Source organism: Chelonoidis abingdonii, chromosome 7 (genome assembly GCF_003597395.2).
Source record: "Chelonoidis abingdonii isolate Lonesome George chromosome 7, CheloAbing_2.0, whole genome shotgun sequence".
In the NCBI taxonomy this organism is placed as follows: domain Eukaryota; kingdom Metazoa; phylum Chordata; order Testudines; family Testudinidae; genus Chelonoidis; species Chelonoidis abingdonii.
In genome coordinates, this window is record NC_133775.1 from 90,247,261 (window position 1) to 90,269,634 (window position 22,374).

Here is a 22,374-nt window from a genome sequence, read left to right on the forward strand (position 1 = left end):
CTGTTTGTTTTCTACAGTGTTACCGCCACTGTAATCTTTTTGATTGCAGCCAATCCCATACACTGATTTCACATCCTACTCTCCTTCTAACTTCATTTGTCTTAAAATCATTTCACTTTACTGTTGCCATCTTCCAAAGAACTCTCTACTGCCTCCAGCCTTCTGATGTCTGCTTAATTTAATGCAACTCTGACCAGTCTGTAGAGTTATACTGTTAGGACACTGATTTAATCAATTTCCACTTTGGTGGCAAACAATGTTTTTATGAGTCCATAATTTCATCAGTTTTGTGCAGTACTTGTTGCTGAGGCACACCTCCTTTTAACCTTGGCACTGTTCAAGCTTCCTAGGTACACATAAGATTTTACTTTTTCTACGACTTCACCTCTATTGCATTTCAACATTATATCTATTGTCCCTTTTCCAAGATGCAACCTCTTTGTTTTCTTGGCATTTATTGTAAGTCCACGTCAACTGCACCAATTTTCCAAGGCAGTGAAGAGTATCATCCGTCCACACTGAATCAAATGCCTTTGTGAAGTCAATGAAAACAATAAACATCTTTACTCCCCATCCTCATTTTTTTCCAATCAACTATCAGAGCATGAATATCTGATCAAAGGAACTTGAGCCTGGTGTGAAGCCACACTGTTCCTCACCTACTATTTCCTGTAAAACTGGTCTTAATTTGTTAACATTTACTTTCATCATGATTTCCCAGTACTGATAATAAGCATATACCACTATAATTATTCAGATCGGTAGGATACCCTTTCTTTGGGATTAGCACAACTATTGCTTTTAGTCAGTCATACAGTACCTCCTCTTGCTCCCATATCTTCTTATATATTTTTCTTAATGATTTGCTAGCATTTCTCCTGCCGGCTTGTAGCAGCTCAGCTGTTATATTGTCTGATCCTGCAGCTTTCCCATTCCTTAATTGCTTCACTGCTCTATTTTTTCTTCTGATGGTGGTTCAGTGTTGAAATCCATTCTGTCTTGCAATCTGGCCTGTTCATTTAGAATGTCGAGAATGCTCGCATCTCGATGAACTACAGCATTCAGCACTTTCTCAGAATGCTCCTTCCACACTTGCAGCATCTCTTCAGCATTTGTTGTCAGTTCACCAATAGTCTTTCTTACTGCTTGCATCATTGGCCTAACTGTGTTTCCTAACAACTTAACCTTTTTGTAGATCATTCTGATATCTTGTTTTCTTCGTGCCTCCTTTAGTTGTGGAACCTCCTCTTTCCAGAGCTTTTGCTTGTCCAATTCTTGTGATTTCTTCACCACTTTGGTAACACTTTCACATCTTCCACTTTCCCAGTAGTCTTGACTTGTTCACACTTTTCTTATCATGTTCTTGTTTCATTGCTTGTCCAGATTTCCTTGTTTGCTTACGCCTTCCAATAACTTCCTCTGCTGTATTTTATATTGCTTCCTTGAATATCTCCCATCCAGTCTGGAGTGCAATTTCTTCATCATCGCAAATTAATGGTTCGAAATAACCTCCAAGTTCACCTTGTATGTCTTCCTCAGAGAGCTACCCCTTAATTTATCAAGATCAAATTGGGCTCCAGCTGTACCCATCTTTTTCTTGGACTTTAATTTCATATTAATCTTTCCCATTAGCAGTTCCTGATAACTGTCACACTTGATATTTGTATAGACTCTATTATCCAGTACTGACCTTCTTTGCCTTTTACTGATAATAATGTGGTCAATCTGGTTTTTGATATGACCATCTAGTGAATTCTATGCAAACTTGTGCATATCTTTTTGAGGAAACTAAGCACTGCCAATTATGCATCTCATCACACGTTCTTAACCTTTCTCCATTATTGTTTGCCATCTCAGTGCCATATGATCCATTGCTATTCATTTGCTGACGATGTCTGTTACCAACATTTGCATTCATATCTCCCATTATCAAATCACATTATGATCTACAGTGTTACCCAGCCATGGATAAAATTCATCTTTCTCTTCTGCTACTTCTATTGGTGCATAACAGCAGTTCACAGTAATGCATAGTCTACGGCAACCTTGCTATGACAATCTACTCAGACACTTATATATTTTTTGCATAAGGTGGGAATCCTTTGTCCCTCTGGGTTCCCACCCCTTCTTTTTAATGGAAAAGCACGAGGTTAAAGATGGATTCCAGTTCAGGTGACATGATGACATCTCACTGTAAGACTTCATTACCCACTTGCCAGCACACACGTATACAGGAAGACTTACAAGTAAAACAGAGCCATCTACAGTTAATTGTCCTGGTTAATGGGAGCCATTAAGATTCCAAACCACCATTACTGGCCTACACTTTGCATAATTAAAATAGGCCCTCATAGTTATATTTCATATTTCTAGTTTCAGATACAAGAGTGATACATTTATACAAATAAGATGCCCACACTCAGTAGATTATAAGTTTTGTAATGATACCTTACAAGAGACCTTTTGCACGAAGAATATTTTAGTTACATTATACTCACACTCATCAGCATACTTTCATAAAATCATATAAATCGCAACATCACAATTTGGTGTGACCCTTCTGGGTTTCTGCAAGACAGGCAACCACTATGCACCAGTCCAGAGCTCAGTGGTTCATAGGCTGCTTCTACCTTTTTAACTACTACCGGAAAGCAATTCTTCAAATCATCATTTCAAAGGAAAGAGGTTTGAATGCAGAGGAAGAACTACACTTCCCAGTGCTCCCTGCGAAGAGGGCGGGGGCAGTGGAACTGCATGGCAGGGGATACACCAGTGCCCTGTCGGGTAAACGATAGCCAGGGGCGGGGCCAGTAGAATGTAAAGTATCTGGCGGGCTAGGGGCGGGGCCAGTAGAATGTAAAGTATCTAGCGGGCTAGGGGTGGGGACAGTAGAACATTGTATCCAATGGGCAGGGGAAGGCGCTAGCGAAGCTCCGGCAGGTGGAGCGGTCTTGGTTCCATGCGCTCGGGTTGGGGCTGTGCCGCCCTCCCCGCCTGTGTATTGGTCCCGAGGGAAACTCCGCAGCGCACCGTCGCTTCTCCTTTGAGAGCCTTGTGCCCGGCAGCTCCACGTCCCTGTCCTAGTAGCGGCTGCTGCTGCCCCGCCCTGCTTCCCCGCAGGCAGAGCACCGAAGCATATCTGCCGGGCGCTGGGATCCCGGCTGGCCAGGGGCACGGCAGCTTCCTAGGCTGGGCAGCGGCTCGCCCGGCTGGTGCGGGGGTACTTGACCTGGGGGCTGGGCTGTGAAGTGTCTCCGTCCTGCGACTCCTCAGCATCTCACCTTCTGCGTTTCTCTCCAGTGCGCCCCTCGCCCCATCTCCCGAGGGCACCTCTGCTCTACCGGCCCCAGCGCTCTCCCGTGTCCCCGGGGTGCACGCAGATTCTCCCCGGACCTCTCTTCTGCCTGTTGTATGGTCGGGGACTCCAGCCCCAGGCAGCACCATGGCTTTTGCCAACTTTCGCCGCATGCTGCGCCTTTCCACTTTCGAGAAGAGGCGATCCAAGGAGTACGAGCACGTCCGCCGGGACCTGGACCCCAACGAGGTGTGGGAGATCGTCGGGGAGCTGGGGGACGGTGCCTTCGGCAAAGTGTACAAGGTGGGTCCGGGGACCCCGCCCCGGGGCAATGCTGGGGGTGCCCCCGGGGGAACGGACTGCAAAGACCCCCGTTGTGTGTGTGGCGGGGCTGGCCTGGGGGAAAACTGAGACCCCAAGCACGTGGATGGGTGCGTGCCCTGGCCTTGGGTCGGCGGTGGCATGGCAGCGTGGGGAAAGGTTACAGCCGGAGCGGTGCATGGCAGCCCGGAGGACTAGGGGGAAGCAGCGAAGAGGACGGGCGGGGAGGGGGCTTAGGCCATGCCCCCTTCCCCGGCCATTTCTTCGCCACGCTCTTTGGAGTCTGAGGCTAAAGTTGTGCCCCTCGGGCAGGGCTGAGATGCTCCGGCACTATGAGAAAAGGGCCCCCTTGGCTGTGTTTACTGTTTATTCTCCAGGGTCCTTTGGCACCAGCCATTGAGTGCAGGTGCCCTGAGGACTGTGGGTGCAGTGTGGGGAAGCTGTAGGAAGACACGCACTCTTTGGAGGCTGCCGCCGGGTGGGGGTCGGGGTGGGAGATGGTATTTGCACTGGAGCGGAGGAAGTTTTTGACTGAGAATCCGCAGACAGGATTGTCATTTTTGGGGTGGATAGGGGAGGTGCAGGCCCTTCTGCCTGGGTGGGTCCCTATGACACTGTGTGGGCCAGTGTCTGGTTGGGAGGTCCCCAGGCAAATACTGAGTGCCCTGGAGTGGTTTTGGGTGCTGAGGAAGATACATAAGTAGAAAAAACAATATGTCCGTTGTGCCAATTTATTTTTTAGCATTATATCTACTATTTCCTCCTCCTGTCCTTCCCAGACCATCTTCTAGTGCAGCATGTGTCAGCTGAGATAAAAGTGTGTCCTAGTAGATGTCGCAGGTGGCTGACAATGACACCTGCAGAGGCTGTCCCAGAGCTCAGCAAATCAGCTCTGGCACTTTCCTTTTCTATCAAATCTCAGCAGCATTGCTGGCTGAAAGATCTCCTGTCTTTGTGCCCTGTTGTTCAGGGCTTGTTCACTGTTTGTCTCCTGACTTGTTAAACAAATCTAGAGCAGTCTTCAGCATTTCAGGAAAAATCCTTTTGGGAGCCTGAGTCAGCTTTGCAGATCCCACTAGCTGCTGTGACTAGAAACTGATGAAAAGCTATGTACTTTGGATTAGGGATGAGAGAGAAGAAAGTGTCCATGTGGGTAGGCGCAGGGAGAGGTGAGATGATGTTTTCTGAGTGATACTTTAATAGCTCTGCTTGGTGTTCCTTGCCCAGCCTCTAGGTAATAGGAATGAAGAGATCTTACTTAGAAGTCAGCACTCAGAAGGCTGCATGCAAGCTTTATATGCTTCCAGTGGTAAAATATTCATATCACTGTGGTCCTTGCAAGCAGGAAACGGTGAGAATCTCTTGGAGTTTGCAAAGGAGACATACCCGTTGACAGCAGGGACAGACAGGGCCGTCCTTAGGATTTATGGTGCCCTAGGTGGGATTATTAAGCTGGTGCCCCTGTGCCTGTCTTGCTCTTAGCAACACGAACATAAGCTTACAGTATTGGAAAACTTGCCACATGCATGTTGTTAAAACCAGTTTAACTTAATTAAGCACACTGTAATGCTGATGGACTAGCACTAAAGAAGTAGCACTATAGAAAAAAATCTGATTTGACAGAATGATGCAAATAATATAATTTTTTTTAATTTGTCAACATTTTATTGGAAATTTTTATGAAGAGGTATTGAAACAAGGATTTGTTTTTAATTAAAAGTAATCTTTCTGGCTTGTTTGGCTGCAAAATCAGTAATAATGTCATTGTATGACAAAGACAAAGTGATGTCTTGTTTGATTGCAAGATTAGCAAGACCAATCAAGTATTCCTGACTCCTTGTAGAGCGAAGATAGTTTTTAATGAGCTTTAGTTTTGAGAAACTCCGTTCTCCTGATGCTACAGTTACAGGAATTGTCAGTAGAATACCAGTGGCAATGTACACATTAGGATATATGTCAACAAGTTTGCTAGTCTGAGTAAACTGTACAATGTCCATCATCGATTTTACATGTGGCACTATTGATGACAGTGTACTCAATTCTTCATATAGTTCAAGTCCATTTAAGTCAAAACGATCGCCGTGCTTCAGGAGGCTCTCTAGGTCAGGGGTCCCCAACGCGGTGCCTGAGGGCGTCATGGCGCCCGCTGGGGCATCTCAGTGCACCTGCGTACTGGCCGGCAGATGAGCATTCACCGAAATCCCACCAAAATTCAGCGGCATTTCGGCAGCAACGCCTCTGGATGACTCCGCTTGCTGCCAATAAGCAGCGTCATCCACAGGCTTCACCGCTGAAATGCCACTGAATTTTGGCGGCATTTTGGCGGATGCTCGTCCACCCCCACGGTCCTTCATCTGGCGCCCGCCAGACGAAAAAGGTTGGGGACCACTGCTCTAAGTTCTTGCACTTTGTCATTAGTTGCTCTTGTTTTCCTATTTCACTGAATTTATTCCTGCTCAGCCCACCTGCCAGCTGAGTGAATGGAACCCCAGGCCAATAGCGGGTTGAGTGGCTCAGCCAGGGTATCAGCCGTCGGCCTGCTCAGCCCACTGCCAGCCTGGGGTTCCTTGGGGGTCCCCAGGTCAGCAGTGGCTGCTGAGTGGGGCCGGTGGCCGGGACCCCGGGTGGCAATGGTGCAGCAGCTGGAACCCCAGAGCAGTGGCGGGCTGAGCCACTCAGCCCACCGCTGCATGCCACCAAAAATCAGCTCGCGTGGCACCTTTGGTACAGGTTGCTGATCCCTGCTGTATACATTAGTATGGAGATGAACATATTACAGTTGTTGGAGGGCTCTATTTAGCAGTAACAGGGCTATAGGAAAGTCAGTCAACATTTTTTGTTTCTCTGATGAAAACTGGCCCACTCCCTTCCCCATACCAAACACAAATAAGTTGTCACACACAATTCTCAACAACTTAATTTTCTGTTTTTGGCTAAGATATTTTTTTTTTAAAAAAAATATTGAAATTGAATTCAGGATTGTTAGCAAGCATTTTTGGCGAACAAATTTGTTAAATGACAATCTAAATGGCAACACAGTACTGCTTTCATCATGCTTGGCTCACCCCCCGCCTGCTGGTCCAACAGCTGCAGTAGAGGAGGAGATAGGTGGAAAACTGCAGGACCCCAAAATTCACCTCTTTGGGTACAGAGTGGCAACAGCAGCAGCAAACCTTCAGGTCTGATCACATGCCAATGGGCACCACCGCCAGCCCAACAGACCATGGTGAAGTTAGCACAGCATCTGATCTCAGAGATGGGGCACCCATGGAGCCACAGCAGCTCATCCTGCCCTGTGCAGCTCCCCCCCGGAGGAGATGGATCGCTGCCAGCCCGGGGTAGAGACACGCTCCCTAGCTAGGGTGACCAGATCCAGATATCCTGATTTTATAGGGCCAGTCCTGATATTTGGGGCTTTGTCTCATATAGGTACCAGTTACCCCCTACCTAGGGTGACCAGACAGCAAGTGTGAAAAATCAGGATGGGGGTGGGGGGAATAGGAGCCTATATAAGAAAAAAACTCAAAAATTGGGACTGTCCCTATAAAATCAGGACATCTGGTCACCCTGCAGATGAGTTCCTTTCCCCACCCTTTCCCAGAGACTACAGCAGCGAAACCCCTCCCTCAGACTGTGCTGCATTCGGCTCTCTCTAGGACCCAGCAGCCCTGCTCTTACATGCTGCACTGCTTTCCGTCTGTCTAGGCTCCCAGCAGAGCGGTGCCCCCAGACCTAGTGGTGCCCTAGGCGGCTGCCTATTCTGCCTATGGCTAAGGACAGCCCTGGGGACAGATGCAGTGCTATGAGTGCTTAACCTTTATGTTAAGGGGCTGCGTTTTCAAAGGCCAGATACTCTATTGTACTTTTTATTGCATGTCAAACTGTAGGCTTGTGCGATGCTGAGTACTAGACAAACAAGCCTGCACAATAACTGTGGGGATGGTGTCTTAAGACTGTTAGAGACTTGTCACTAGATGGTGAAGAGGGTTGATGTTCCAGCCGTATTACAAGACCTGTCTTCAGTTGGTGTTCAGAGTCAGACAAGATGAATTTAGGGGTCTTATTGAATCTACTCATTGGCAATTTTGCAATGTGAACTGATGCTAAGAATTTGATAAGTAAATGCTGCTGAAGAAAGGGTCAAAACCCACATATGTGAAGGAAGCAGATGGGCTGCAGGTCAGGACTGAGATGCTTTGCCAGAGCCCCTGGGAATAATTACTTGTCTGTCTCATGTTGCTAGTAAACCCTTATTTTCTTAAGCAGTAATAATTATCTAATAGTGCACTGTCTTCACAATTACTCTTCTCAGAAATCTTTACCCTGCTGTTGTTACCAGTAGCGCCTGAGGTTAGAAAGAGAGTAGAATATTTTTCTCTGGCTTCATTTTGCTTTGTGTATTGGAAAGCACTTTGTCCACATTCACTTTAACTTTTTCCCTTGTATAATCAGTTGCCCCTGTTTGTGAGAGTCTTTCAGACAAAGACAGGAAATATTGCTTCAAAATAGCAAAAATATGATTGTGAGGAGAACAACAACAAATTGGAACAGGCTCTCTAGGAAGTTTTAAACCCATCCATCACTCTTGAATGCCATTACTAAAATATGGAATCTAATTAAGAACATCACTATAGTCCAACAGGCTGTCTGTAACTGAAGGCATTACTTGCTTAATCATGAATGCAAGCCCCACCCCAAATAACTGTCTCCTTTCACTTGCCTTGTCCCCAGGTACCTGGAAAGGCATGCAGTAATATAGGCTGCCATACTGTAGCGTGCACATTAAAATTAAGCCACCTACCACTAGAGTATTTGGTCATGTGTATCTGCTTCCAGGCTTTAAATATCTACTTCTAAGATTTCTCTTTTTTTATTTTTTAACATGGTTTATCTTTAAGCAAGGGCTTTTGAATTCCAGCAAGAGTCCAAGAACTAACTCTTTCAGTCTCCACAATCAAACTTTTCCGTTGCTCGTCTTCTCTCTCCTTGGGTTTACCCTTCTGATAGAAAAGGACATTGTCAGTGTATAAATGGTTGGTGTTGAAGCATTTTGGATTCAAATGCGTCCGGTGTATTTATTATTTGTAAGCTGATGGGGACAGATCATATTCAAAAATAGTTATAAAGTCACATTTAGAAACTAGACAGCAACATTGTTATAGAGACGCAGCCTTCTGTGCCACTAAGCAGGATTTAATCCATCTGTTCTCTTCCCTTCTCCCATCTTCTAAATTAACACTGGAATCTGGAGCTGAGAGTCATGAGTGTTTGTAGCAAGATGGCCTTGCACAGGATGCTGAAGTGAAATGTTTAGGCATGCCTTATTGTTCTTGTTCATTTGTGTAGGTACACATACACACACAGAAAAATTGCAGCTAGTCAAGATATAGAAAACACTTGAAATCACACTCTGAGACTTGGCACATCTTGCTGCGTACACAAGCAAGTAGTTTCAGACTCCTTGTCCAAACAACAAATTTATTATGAAGAACTGGAAACTTTTGCATTAGATTAGTGTACAAAGTATTTTACTTACCTCTTGCATGAACATGCAGTATTATGGTACAGGCTGCCTGCCAGTTGTGTCCTACCCTCTTTCAATTCTTATGCTGTGCCCATCACCATAGTATGTGAGCATACTGTGTCCGTGTGTTTTAAATGCATCAACATCTTGCTCCTGGCTGAAACTTAACTAGCAAGGTTCAACTCCGGAGCAAATTTAAGGAGGTTAGTAAAAGAAAAAATAGACAACATTCAGGTTTTGGTTTTAGGAAGGTTTTTGTTGTTATGGTGGAGGAGGGAGAACTCGGGTGTGTAATAGCTTTATTAAGTCCTGTTAAAGTGTAAAAATAAATAAATAAATAAAAATATATTTTCATTAAAGAGTTGGTATGGATTTCCTAAGTGTGAAGCTGACCAACTTTGAAATAGTTTCCTACTTTCGTCAGCCTTGTATCAGTAACTTTTAAGGGCCCCTGACAACTTGATGGTTTTAAATGATTTGTTTAAAAAAGATGGTTTATGACAGAGCCCTTCTAAACAGGACGTGTTGAATTCTAAAGAATTCTCCTGTCAAATGAAAATGGCTGGGATTCTCCTGCTCCTGCCTAGAGATCTGTATAGCAAAGGAGAACCTGGCTGTAAATGGGAAGCAGAGAAACACTCTGTGCCACAGGAATAAAGCTGCAAAGTGGCAGGGAAGGACGAGGGGTGAGAAGCAGTTTCCCTCTCACTGTCAGTGGTTGTAATCTCTGGTGTTATAAGTTACTATAGTGTGGGTACTGCATTGTCAGATGGAAATGTGACCTTCAAGCACACTTTGTTATTGGCCTGATCCAAAATCTACTGAAGTCAATGGGAGCCTTTCTGTCTTTTGGATCAGCCCCTGTGAAAGCAGGCCTGTAGCTACAGGAAGCCTTCATTAGCTGTGAATGCTATTCAGTTTATATTAAGGGGTCTTTGCATCCTGCAGTACCTCTAGATTTAGAGACCTATAAATACAAAGGATAACTGTAGGATTTCAAAACCACAGCCTTTTTCCAAAGGAAATGATGACTAGGGAAAAAAGTTTGATGGTGATCAAGGATTATTCACGCTTTTCACTAGGGCTGCACTAAGACAAGTCTTATAAAACTTACAGCCATGGCTCTATTGACTTTTAGTTTTGTGGAATGTAGCTAATTGCTTCAACTTCAGGCAGCTGAGCTGGCTCCTCTGTATACTAATCTCAGGGGCATCCGTAGTGGTGTTGTCCAACATGTAAAGGAGACTCTGAGCCCTGATCCAGCAGTTCCATCTTGCAAATAATGTTCAATGTATTACTTACTGTGGCAAACAGTTGCACAAATATCAAAGGGAATAGTTAGGAGTGCATGTGCCTGTCAACTTGTACATGTCTAAAGACTTCTTACCTTAGAACTTGCTGTATTTAATCATGGGATTGTTTTGCTGTGTTTATGCCTTTTTATGAAATGCTATCGCTGTGTTCCAGTAGCACAGAGGAGAACACCTGCTCCCCTGATAACACTTGCCTGTGGCAGGGTGTGGACAGGATGTCCCCTTCAATAGTGCAGTCTATCCTGCTGCTCACAGTTGCAGTGTCAGTTTTGCAGCAAACAGAATTCATTAATTTGAATTCCTGAACAAAGGTCTTTCAGTAAAAGGTTCTATATCGATATTATTCCACCCCACCGAACCCCAGAAGCTATCTGATTGCAACTTCAGGAACACAAATTAGTGTCTCCTTTATAAAGAAATTGTTATATGCTTCCTCTTTCTTCTTCTCCACCTCAATTTAAAAAAGCATCCATCTTAATTATTCAGTCTGTGATGGTAGTAAGGTGCGTAATATTGTGTACCCTGGAAAATATAATTACTGTTTCAATCTTGGTGTGAGGAGCGAGAATGAAAATAAAACCGCATATTTACTATGCAGCATATAACTGCAGGTTATGCCTGGATCCCATGGTAATAGATACATTAGAAGTGCTTGGACTGTTTCCTCTCCTACGTGCCTCAGTGCTCACTAATTAAAACTGCAACTCTCTGACTTTGGGGTGGATTTCGGTAGGTCAGGCCTGATTCCACTAATATCTCTCCATGCAGTTTTACCGACTTGCACGTTAAGTTTCTAAGTTGCTGGCCGTTCTAAAAAACCCCCAGTAGTTTTCCAACTGCATCACAAAACATTCACAAAATACGTGCATGTTTTGTACGGTCATATTTTGGCCTGTTAATTTTGGCCTTGTCTCTTTGAACAGCAAGGGGGTTATTTTCCATTTAAAAGGAGGGAGAGGAAGAAGCTGCTTCTTTCCTAGTAAATGGGTGTCAGCATCCTAGTGGCCCTACAAATACAACCACTGTGGATGACATCCTGGTCCCATTAAGATCAAAGGGAAAACTCACATTGAATTCAATGTGGCCAGGATCCTCACATAGGGCTCTAAGCACTACGCTTATACCGCTCTGCCTATAGAGAGAGCCCCAAATCTCTCAAACGGTTCTGCAACTGAAGACTTGGATTAAAACGTGGATACAGTATTAAAAAACACCTAAGTGATTTAGGCACCCATTGATTTTCAGTGGGTTTTTAACTCTTAAGTGCCTAAGTCACTTTTTTGAAAACTTTACCCAGGCTCTTTTATTACTTGTGCTAAGTTTCAGCAAACATTTCTCTTAAGAAAGAGATGTAGCATTGGCACTGGCATGCGTAAGGTATTGGAGAGTTTAAAGGGTGAGATGCATATGGTATTAAGCTAGCAAAGGCCCCTGCTTACCTGACTGGAGCATTCACAGTCTAGCTTGTCTGGCCGGACACTAGGTCTCAAACTTCATTCCCATTTCCCAGCTTTGCTTACTTCTCAGGTAAGACAACCACCCAGCTCCCTCGCCTCTGAAGCAATGCCTGAGCATTGTATCCCAGTGCTCTCACAGTGATGTGAAGTCACGGAGGGGCAGTCTGCCATTTGTGAGGAGAATATTGAGGGAACTGCTTCCGCTTGGAAGTTGAGTCTAAGTCAGTCCAATTTCTTACGTTTCAGTTGACTTACTTACAGAAAAACAGCTCCCAGCGCAGCCACTTCGCAAAGTATAAAGGCTATAAAACATCTCTTGTCAGCTGTAATAGTGTTTTATTGCATTTGTGTTCACTTCCTCAGTGGCGACCTGTGATCTCATGCAAAAGTATTTAGTTAACCTGACTTGAGATACTTTTGCCTGGCATTCCTGTAGCTTGGAAATAGTTACTGAAACTGCACATGAAGAAGGTCCCAGAGGACCTGCTGGGCAAAGTGCATGTGTGCTGGAACTTCTGAAGTGTTTGCGTTGTTGTCTGTATTGAGTTTTGTGTAACTTTTGCAAGCAGGTTCAAGCATGCCACCTTTGTCTCCATCAGCGAAGTCCTTCAAGAGGATCTGTGCTGTAGGGCAGAAACAATTCACAATCCCAGTACACCTGCAATGGTGGTTGGGTTTCTAATTGTGGAGGTAGGAAAGTGAAGGGCTAATTTTTTCCCTACAAGGGCCCAGTTGTTCTGACGCATTTCTGGCATGTGGCAAAAAGGCTGAACAATATGTGCCCCAAAATACTGTAGCCTTGGCTGCCTAAGCCCCATTCCCTGGCACTGACTCACACCAGCTATTCAACCCGCTGCTCAGCTGTGAGCTTCCTCTGCACCCAGCTCAGTGTAGAAAGTTGCTAGGAAACCTCCAACAAGTGGTCGCATGTTTTTTTCCTTTAGCCTTTAAGGCTTTTTGACAAAACCACGGCTGTGGGTTGCACTGAAGCAGGCAGGCTTCCTCTCCTGGGGAGGAAGAAGTTAATAGTGAGCAGTGCACAGTGTTACAAAGCTCTTGGGTCTACGCTGGCTGAATATCTCCAGGAGACTTGGGGGGAATTCTTGTTTAGTGGATCCTTGGCTCTTAAATCTTCTCTATTCCTTTCCCCCTGCTTCAAAGCAATGAGGGCCCCCCTGGGAAGGAGCAGATGCATTATCAGATAAATCCATTTGCTAGTCACACTTCCCCATACCCACTCAAAACTGTGAGGTGAAGGCTCATGAGCAGATGCTGCAGAGCAGCACTTTAAAAGTATTAGCAAAGAAAAAGTCAGCTGGTTGGCCTTGCCGTTTCTGATGCACTCAGCGCCATGGCATATGGGCACAAGCTGGTGAGCGAGAAGCAATACTGGGCTAGTCCTTAAAGGCCTGTGACTGCCACCCATCTTTGTCTGATGTGCCATTGCTTTAATCCTTTTAATCTCTCATCCATTCTCCAGGAGAAATGATGCTGGGTTCTCCTTCAGCCCTCAGGGAGGAAACACGTGTGTGTCAGGGTTTTGCATCATGCTTCGATCACATTATTTGCTTGTCTTTGTGATGTTTTAGAGCTGGGAGATCCACAGCCATAGGCTGATCTATGTGACTTATTGCACCTAGTCTGCAAAGCCGGGGGAAGTGTTTCTGCTTCTCATTAACATTTCACAATTTGTTTTCCAAACCACTTCTCTTCCCCTAATCCTTCCAAAAAGTTTCCGTGGTTGCCGGAGTAACCGCTTGGTGCAACTCATTAAGAGTTGGACAGTGGTTTTTCTAATCCTGGCTGAAATTACATTAATAGGACAGAACCCAGTATGTTGCACCATGTTTACCAGAAGGCTCTAAATCACACACAGTGAGTGGGCTGAAAGTTTTTGCTTATGCATTTCATGTAGGAGTTGTGCCTCAGCTAGTGCTTACCACCTAGGACTATTGGGCCACAGACTTGGGCTCCTTTGTCTCAGAAGCGCTGTGTGATGTTATCTTGCCTGCCTCAGTTTCTTCATTTTACAGATGACACCTTGGTCTGTCACTTTGGGATGACTGATAAACTGTGGTTAAACAGTGCTATTGAAAAATTAGGTATCACTAACTCTCTGCTCAGCTTCCCTTCCCTCCCTCCCTCCCCGCACCTTCCCTTAGGACTGTGGGTCTCAAACTTTTTTTTTACTGGCGACCCCTTTCACACAGCAAGCCTCTGAGTGCGACCTCTCCCCCTCCAATAAATTAAACACACTTTTTAATATATTTAACACAATTGTAAATGCTGGAGATAAGCAGGATTTGGCATGGAGGTTGACAGCTCGGGATCCACCATGTAATAACCTCATAACCCCTTGAGGGGTTCTGACCCCAGTTTGAGAACCCCTGCTTTAGGAAAACACTTTTCCTTCTATCCTGCTAAGGATCAGACAGAGCCCCCCTCTCTCTGTCTCTCAGCCACACCCACATCCATCAGCACACATTCACAAATGTCTCTTCCTGAAAGGCCCTGTAGCAAGATAGACCTTGGAAACAGGCTACCCTCCCTCGCCTATAGCCTGGTAACTGGAGCAGTTGTTGCACGTGATTTATGGTGCACTCCATTTCTCTCCGAGTGAATCTAGTGCCAAATGAAGCACTGCAGGACTTGGCATAAGTAAACAAGGATGGGGATAATGGGGAAGGAAACATGCCAAGGAGGCTGAGGAAAGAGTCGATCAGGCGGAGCCTTAAATTGAAACGTGGTGGTAAGGTCCCAGCTTAATGCTTGTTCAGAGACAGGCAGAGTTCTGCAGGTCAGTGGTGGTCACCATAACTTGATACAGCGGTCCAAGAACAAGGGAGAAGGCTTTACATTGGTGAGGTTTGCGGCACAAATAAGAACATGTAAACAGAAGTGAAAGCACTTTTTTGTCTGTGCTGGGGCAGCAATGGCTGCTGGGTAGAATAAGGTTTCCTCTTTCTGGTTTGGGGTAAAACTTTGCGAGGTCTAGCCTGCAAATAGTTTAGGGTTGTGGTTTTGGAAGTAGGGAGGATTATAAGAGGTGGGGTGATGAAAGGAGCTAATGAGCCTGTCTATGTAGGCCTCATTTCCAGTAGGCTCAAAATAGTAGATAGTGTTGACCTTCTGTGCTGACTTGCATTTGAAGAGGGGTAGGAAGGAAATACAAATCAGGCCTGTGATGCCAGTGTTTCTTGTTGTCCTAAGGCAGGTTCCTACCCAGTGCTATTAACCTTCCTCCTTTCATGTGTGGAGGGAATGACTGGGCATTTGCACCTTAGTTCTTACAATCTTTTGCATAAAATTCCTCATAAAGCAACCTTTGAATCCACTTTTACAGGAAAGTACTTCCCCCTCCTCTTCTTCCTGTAGGTGGAACATCTCCCTTAGGAGAATTTATTGGTCAGCTCTTGTACTAGAGATCTGAAGACCTAGTGGCTCAGCTGAATGTAGGGTGAGAACCTAATGCGCACACACTGTCTGGCTAACTCAGCATTGCCAGCATTTTGCTTTGGTAGAGGTAGCGGGGTTAGAATGAGGGTGACATGTTGGGTGAAAAACCCTGACTGTTGAAGTCATTTGGAGTTTTCTCACTGATTGGGATAGGACCAGGATTTTCACCCCTTTTGTACAAATGGGTTCATAGTCACCTGGCACAGTGGTTGTGCCAACCACTCCATTTTCCTGCTTACACGGAACTGACAAAGGACATGAATGACCAAAGTCATTGCATGAAAAGAGTTGGGTAATGTCAGTCTAGGTCTCATTTTGCTACCAAGCGTTAATTCCAACACCCAGTGGAGCGGGCTGGGGATTCCTCTTAAAAAGCAACAGCTAATGGGTGTTGGTGTATATCTCTTCTCCCCTGCCAATAGTAAGCGAGTTCTTGTTGTGGAGTTCCCTGTTTTGCTCACAGATCAGCCTCTCTGCCCTCCCAGCGTGAGTTTAGGCATACCTGTGCCATGGTGCCTTCCAGCAGAGTGCTGGGAATTCCATGAGTCTTGTTACATCCATAGTGCTTCATTCTGCAGCCCTGACCTTTTTAGTATTTCTGTCTCTGCCTGTTTGTCATAGCACTCTGCTGGGTGGTCCCAAACACTGAGTTCAGAGGGTATAAAAATGCATAATTTATTGTGACAAACCTGAGTGACTCTATGGGGCTTGTCAGCTAGGAAACTAATTTCAGCTGTCATTGATTATTTGACTGTTATATGAACATTAACTCTAGCTTCTCTATCGTGGTGTTTAATTTATTGATGCAGACTGCTCAGGCTAAGTTCATTTGAAAGCAATTAACCATTGTGTTGTCCCTGAGAAATATCTGAATGAGCAATTACCAGATCTACACAAAGTGACCATGCTGCATGCAAAGTCTTGTTATCGAAATTATCAACCCTGAAATGCAGAGTTTGATGAGGGAGAATAAACATACACTGTCTTTGTTTTAAACAAAGTCACTGGACTTCCAAAGAGATCTGAAGTGTCAAACTCCTCTCAACGCAGAGAAAAGCTCTTTTGGGCGGAGTGGGAGGGAAGAAGTGATAGAAAATGCGGACTTCACCCTGAAAATGGGGTGATGTTATTCCACTGTGTTGGTAAGATCAGCCTCTGCTTTGGGAGGAGTAAGTGGGTTATTTGGAAGTGCCGACAAGCAAATGCAGGACGAATGAATGTGCTATAGTACTGATAAAGCTTTTTGTTCTAAAAACCCCCCATGCTTTCAGTAGTGATTTCTCCTTTTATAATGAAAAAGAGCAAGTTCACTTGAAGCTTTATCCTTACATCACCTCCATACCCATGACTCCGTTCTCTTTCAATGGACAGCAAGACCTGGCCTCTGGTAGCATGTACATTAATGCCTTCGAATAGTTCTAGGATGGATTTGTCAGCCTCTGAATTTTGCAATAGCTCATGAGGTAATTCAGATGCAAAGATGATGACTAGGTTTTATGCAATCCAGTATTTCCACTTATACATTCTACAGTGTTGTTTTACTGGAATCCAGACCAACCTTTTGCCTTGGCTGGTGGGGAGGCCACATGTAGGAAAAGATTGGACATTTCTCGTACATAGTCATTGGTAGAGATCCTTTCTTCTACAGTATTCAGTCTTTATTCCTTATGTCCATAACCTGAGCAATAACTTCTTGCCTCTGCCTCCAGTGTGTAGTCCTATAAATATGTTCTGTTGCTCTGGGTATTCCCAGTGTGTTCAGCTGTAACATGTCTGGCAGCCACCTCTCTCTCTATGATTACAACTAAATCCTCTTCTTGCCTTGTACCTTTAGATTCTGATCCTTTGCTTGGTTCTGTAGATGTGCTTCAGTGAGTGACTTTTAGTTTATATGTTTTCCAGTGCGTGCTCCTATCTTGCTTTTGCAGTTACTCTTTTTAAAAGCTGTCAATCTCAGCTGCTTAGTGACTTTATGACCAGCACCCACCTTGCTGGAGATTAAAGGCATTTAGGATTTCAAATACCAGGCTATAATTCCATCCATCACTCATCAGTACAATCTGGGCACCCCACTGGCAGCTGTCTGCTTTTTTCAGTATTAAGCAGCAGTCTAGGGATTAATTTACCTTGGGTTTAGAATGGCCATGAGTGTGGGCTTCAAGATGCAACTTGATGCGCTTTGGAATAAGCTGCTGTGGTTCATAATCAGATCGGTATCAGACAGTTTATATTCTTGGCATCTGGGCATTCACCTGCTGAGTTCTTGAAGGTCTCTTATGTTGGTGAACTTCAGTGGAAAAACTGACTGCCTCTGGAATGCTGCTAGCTCTTTAAATGTTGAACAGCTGGGAGTATTTTACCTGAGGGCAGAAATGCTTTTCAGTTTCCTACTTCACCATATTCCAGCATTTTTTCTGGCTGGATAGCTGGCTGATGTTCCTTCTCTGGAGCCCCTATAGTTGGGGAGATGTGTGCTGGAGACAGTGGATTGGCGGCTAAACTATACTTTCTTTTAGAGTGGTGAACTCCAAACTGTTTTGCTATTTAACAAATTTGCCTCATAAAATAGAGCAGTAGGTCGCCATAGTCCCAAATGCTTTCCTCATCAATCCTAATGCATGGCTCAAGCAATAAATGCGTATACAGTGCGTTACCAACATTGATCCATTCTGATGCTTTCTCAGTGCTCTCCACCCTGAAAAAACAAATTCCCTACGATGCATTGTACAGAGGGAAACTGAGGCAGAAAGTTGTACGTGCCCAAGGCTGCAGAGGGAGCCAGTGTTAGTGCCAGATTACATGTAACACAAGGCTGTAGAGAAGTTACATTTAATGATCCTTTTCTTATAGCTGGCAGTTTGTAGAGAATGATATAACTTCAGTTACTCAGCCTGAAGATGTGCGTTCTCATTGCTATTAGGAATATTGTCCTGGCTCCAAGGTCAGAAACTTAGAAGGACATAGATTTCTTAAATATAATTGTTAGTTTGGTTTTCAGTCTACCTTCACGTGATTCCTCCCCCCCACACACACACGCGCACTCCCTTCCTCTCAGTATCTGTGGGGCAGATTCTGATCTATGACATGGCAATTGAGATCAGAAGCTGGCTTGAAAGTTTAAATTATCAATGGCCTGTCTTTTAAATCTGAATTGTAGTTCCATGGATAGCAGTGCAAGCATGTGACCCACTTACTTCCAGATTGGTTTCACTCTATCTATGTCCATGTTGTATTATGTCATGCCTAGCAAAACTCCAGCCAGCAGAGTTCAGGGAAGTGGCCAGCCACAAGTTACAGAAATGCTGCATACCAGACCACAGTCCAAGTCTGGTGTATGTATGGTCTGCATGTATCTGGCATCCTGAAAGCTGCTTTCTAGGTTGAGTAGATGGGTTGAGGTTACATGATACAGCTGTCAGACTGTGTAGATGTAGGTGTGTCGTTCAGCACAGTATGGATGAAGTTGGCAGGTAATAGTAGCTCTAACTTCAAGGATACAGGGGGATGGTATAAGTGCAAAATATTCTTATAAACATAACTGGAAACAGTTGCCTTAAATAGTAGTGGGATTGTAAGTGTGGCTTATGTATAGTGTAATTCTGAGGTGTATGCTATAGCACATTTTCCTAAAGCTCATGCAGTAGGAAGACCTACTGCAAATTCAGACCTGGAGTGAATACGTGGAGCTCGGTAGAAGAAAACTCACCTGACTGTAGCAGATTTGGATTTGGCCTCTCCAGTGCAGTCACTTGGGGAAGGCAATTCAGTGCATAGGGGTTAGACTCCAGTCCAGAAACCTGAATTCAGTTTCCAGTTCTGCTACTGACCTGTGTGGTCTTGGGTAAATCACTTTGCCTGTGTGCCTCAGTTTCCCCCTAGAAAGCATGGGGAATTAGTGTCCTTTTGTGAACGCTTTGAGACCCTCTGAAAAGCATGGTGTAAGTGCTGCTTATTCATAGCAATGGGCCCACAGGGCAATGCTGGTTTCGACATACAGATTCCCTTTCTTGAGTCACTGGTTCACTGGGTTTGAAATGGGAGCAGCAGGTGCTCTGACTACTGGCTCAGAAAGTTATCTGCTCTTATGCAGACTTCCTCTGAAATGTGACTTTGTAACTTCCTCTAGCAGTGTTCAGTAAATCTGCCTTCTCTGCCCAGCTGGCCTGCAGGCAATGGAGGAGAGAGGGCTCTGCTCTTTCTGTCTCTGCTGCTGAGCAGCTCCAGCCTCATCTTCCCTGAACCGATACCGGTAGTCTTCTACTTCCATTAATGGGGAGAAGAGAAGAGGAAGCTGAGATAGTCAAAAATGTAACTGCTTCAGTGCTGCCTAAAGTACAATGCCTGACTGGAAAGCTAGCAGTTCCTGTGCTGTTAACCCAATTGAGAACAGCCTTAAAGTCTCATTGGGTATGTCTACACTGCAATTAAAAACCTGCAGATGGCCCTTCTGACTCAAACAGCCCCTTAGCCTGTGCCCCTTAATTGTGTCTGTTTAATCTGTTTAGTAGGGCTGTGCACTTTGAGTCTTAGGCCATTGTGTGCTAGTCCGTTACTGCTCACTGGGTTTGGCTAGATACAAGCCAGGGGAGACGTCCCTGCCCTGAGGAGTTTCCAGCCCACACAAGGACTGCATTAAGTGTTGAATCTAGATACATAGGCATATAGTTTCCTAAGACATCCTCTTTTCTGAATAAGAATTGCTCATACCCAGAGGGAGACTGTAACAGGGGGTTGCTCTGTTGTTACTCAGCCTGTTAGTCATAGTAACACCCCTCACTGGAATGGAGACTGTTCCTCTGGGGGCTTCGAGCTGCTTTGCAAGCCCTGATTTCATGAGGCCTTGCAGTCTTTTTACTGTTGGGCAAACTGAGGCAGAGAGGGAAGTGGCTTGCCCAGACTTCACACACAGGTAGTGGTCAAGCTGGGAACAGACCTCCTGCTCAAATCCGCCTAAACTCCAACTCTTCAGTGCTGTCAAGCTTCTAAGAAACATTTTAACATGGAGGAAGTCTCTCTAGCAAGGGTGTCCTGTAGGTCTCTGCTGGCAAGTTTCTGGTAGTGCCTTGGCCAGTCTTGTATGTTGGGCTACTATGTCCATGCTCTGAGGTTTTTCCCCTTGGGTCAGAACACAGGTGCTCTGAGCACTCTCTGCCAGTGGGATGTGTCACCATGCCTAGTATGACCAGCAGGGCTGTGGAATCTGCCATAGAACCCATTCCTTGGGGAGAGAATTGTGCTTCAGAGTCAAAGCTTTTGGCTAGATCCCTGCAGCTTCTGCAGTGTGGTTCTGCATTTTAAGTGCAACGTTCTGCCTCCTCATTCTTAATTTTCAATATAAAATTACGCTAGTGCAATGGCTCATGTTCTTTGTTATGGTAGTAAATATATTTACATCAATAATATCCCTTTAAAAAAATTCAGAACTTCCCCAGAATTCCTATGCACTGCATCAGAGCAAAGGCCCCTTGCTATGGAATACAGGCCAGGGGATGGGGAACTGGGGAGGGCTTGATAACTAAGCACCTAGGAGAGGGCAGGGGTCCCTTCCACACCCTCGCTGCTCTGTGCACTGCATATGACACTTCAGTGCAAATCTGAAATTAGAGGGGATGCCGTGCTACAAATGCACCTTCTAAATGCCTGCCAAAAAGAGGCTTTATCTGGCGACCCTCTTCCAAAAAAAAAAGAGAGAGAGAGAGAGACCTGGCAGGAAGGCAGGGCCTTCCATCTGGGGCTTCTGGCTCTCCGCACAAGTGAAACTCTGTTCGCTGAACTAATTGCAGAAATCAGCAGTGCTGCTGAGGGATGGCAACTGAACTGAAGATACAGTTCCCTGGAGTAGTCTGTGGAAGAACACCCTCCCCCATTTTGCAGTCAGGCTTCCCTTCACACCTGCTGAATGCTCACCTTCTGCTCTCTGAGATTTATATTGTAAATGGGCTGCTGCACATGAAAATGAATGTTTGACTTGCATGATGCTCTGAATGCTGACTGGTGGGGCTTTTTGGTGCTTCTAAAGTGACTAGTACAGTCCTCTAAATGTACTCTGGCTTCCATCTTGGAGTGGGGAGAGAAGAGGATTTGGGTTCATGAGAGTGGGAAGCCCTAGAAAGCAAATGCATAGAGTTGGGGAGAGGTGGACAGGACCCAGTATTTTGCTGCGAGATGTGTAACACATGAGACCGTGCATGCACCAGAGAAAGTTATTCAGCAGGCTCCTAGAAATGTAGGGCTGGAAGGGGCCGCCCCCCAGCATGAAGGAGAGGCAATGGTATTAGAGATGCAGCTGGACTCTCTTGCCTTGGATCTGAACTAAGAGGAGCCCTCAAAGTTTGGGGAGTTTGGTTCAGGCTCATCATTAAAATAGATTGGATGTAAGTCACGGTGATCCATGTCCCATCTTGCCAGGAGAACCTGTCTGGAATTCAAGGACAGTAGCTATAAACGATGCTATTGCTGAGTACAGCTGAGGGCAGAGCCTCTGGGTGCTTCTCAAGTGCATTGCGGCACTGGAGGATGTTGAGTCTGACTGGCCTTGATCAGAGGGGAAGTGCATGTGTTGTGTTGTAACCACAAAGGGAAGCCACACCTTTTCTCACAGCACATACTTCCTCTCCCAGATCTCCACCAGCCTCTAACGCACACAGAGGCTCTATGGGGGTATTTATTCTTGCTCCGTACAGTCATTATTGAGTTCTTTTGAAAGAACTCTATTAGGAAGGCAGCACTTCCCTGTGCCTCCCACCGGTCCACTTACTTGCCCATCACTTTTCAGTGTCCTGGTGGTAATTCATTCTTTAAAACTTAAGAGGAAAAAATTAGAGGCACCCTTGTAATTGTTCCAAGCTCAAGCTAGTTTTACATGTCCTAATGGAAAAGGGGTCATCACCCACTTCATCCTCTTAGGGTGTATTGGGTCAGCAAGTGCTGGATTCTTCTAAAACGGCTAGAGTGCAAATATGTCCAGTTGGGGGAGAGAAGACTTGCCTTTCTTCTACGCTCCATGCA

General features: G+C 45.2%; 1 protein-coding gene across 1 annotated transcript in view; it reads left to right on the forward strand.

The window, feature by feature from the left end:
- The first annotated feature begins 2,875 nt into the window (after positions 1-2,875).
- The window catches only part of STK10 (serine/threonine kinase 10), an 87,970-nt gene continuing 68,471 nt past the window's right edge, over positions 2,876-22,374 (forward strand). The window contains exon 1 of the mRNA XM_032801514.2: positions 2,876-3,598. Coding sequence (XP_032657405.1) covers positions 3,443-3,598 — 156 coding nt within the window. The 5' untranslated portion in view covers positions 2,876-3,442. The remainder of the gene's footprint in view (positions 3,599-22,374) is intronic.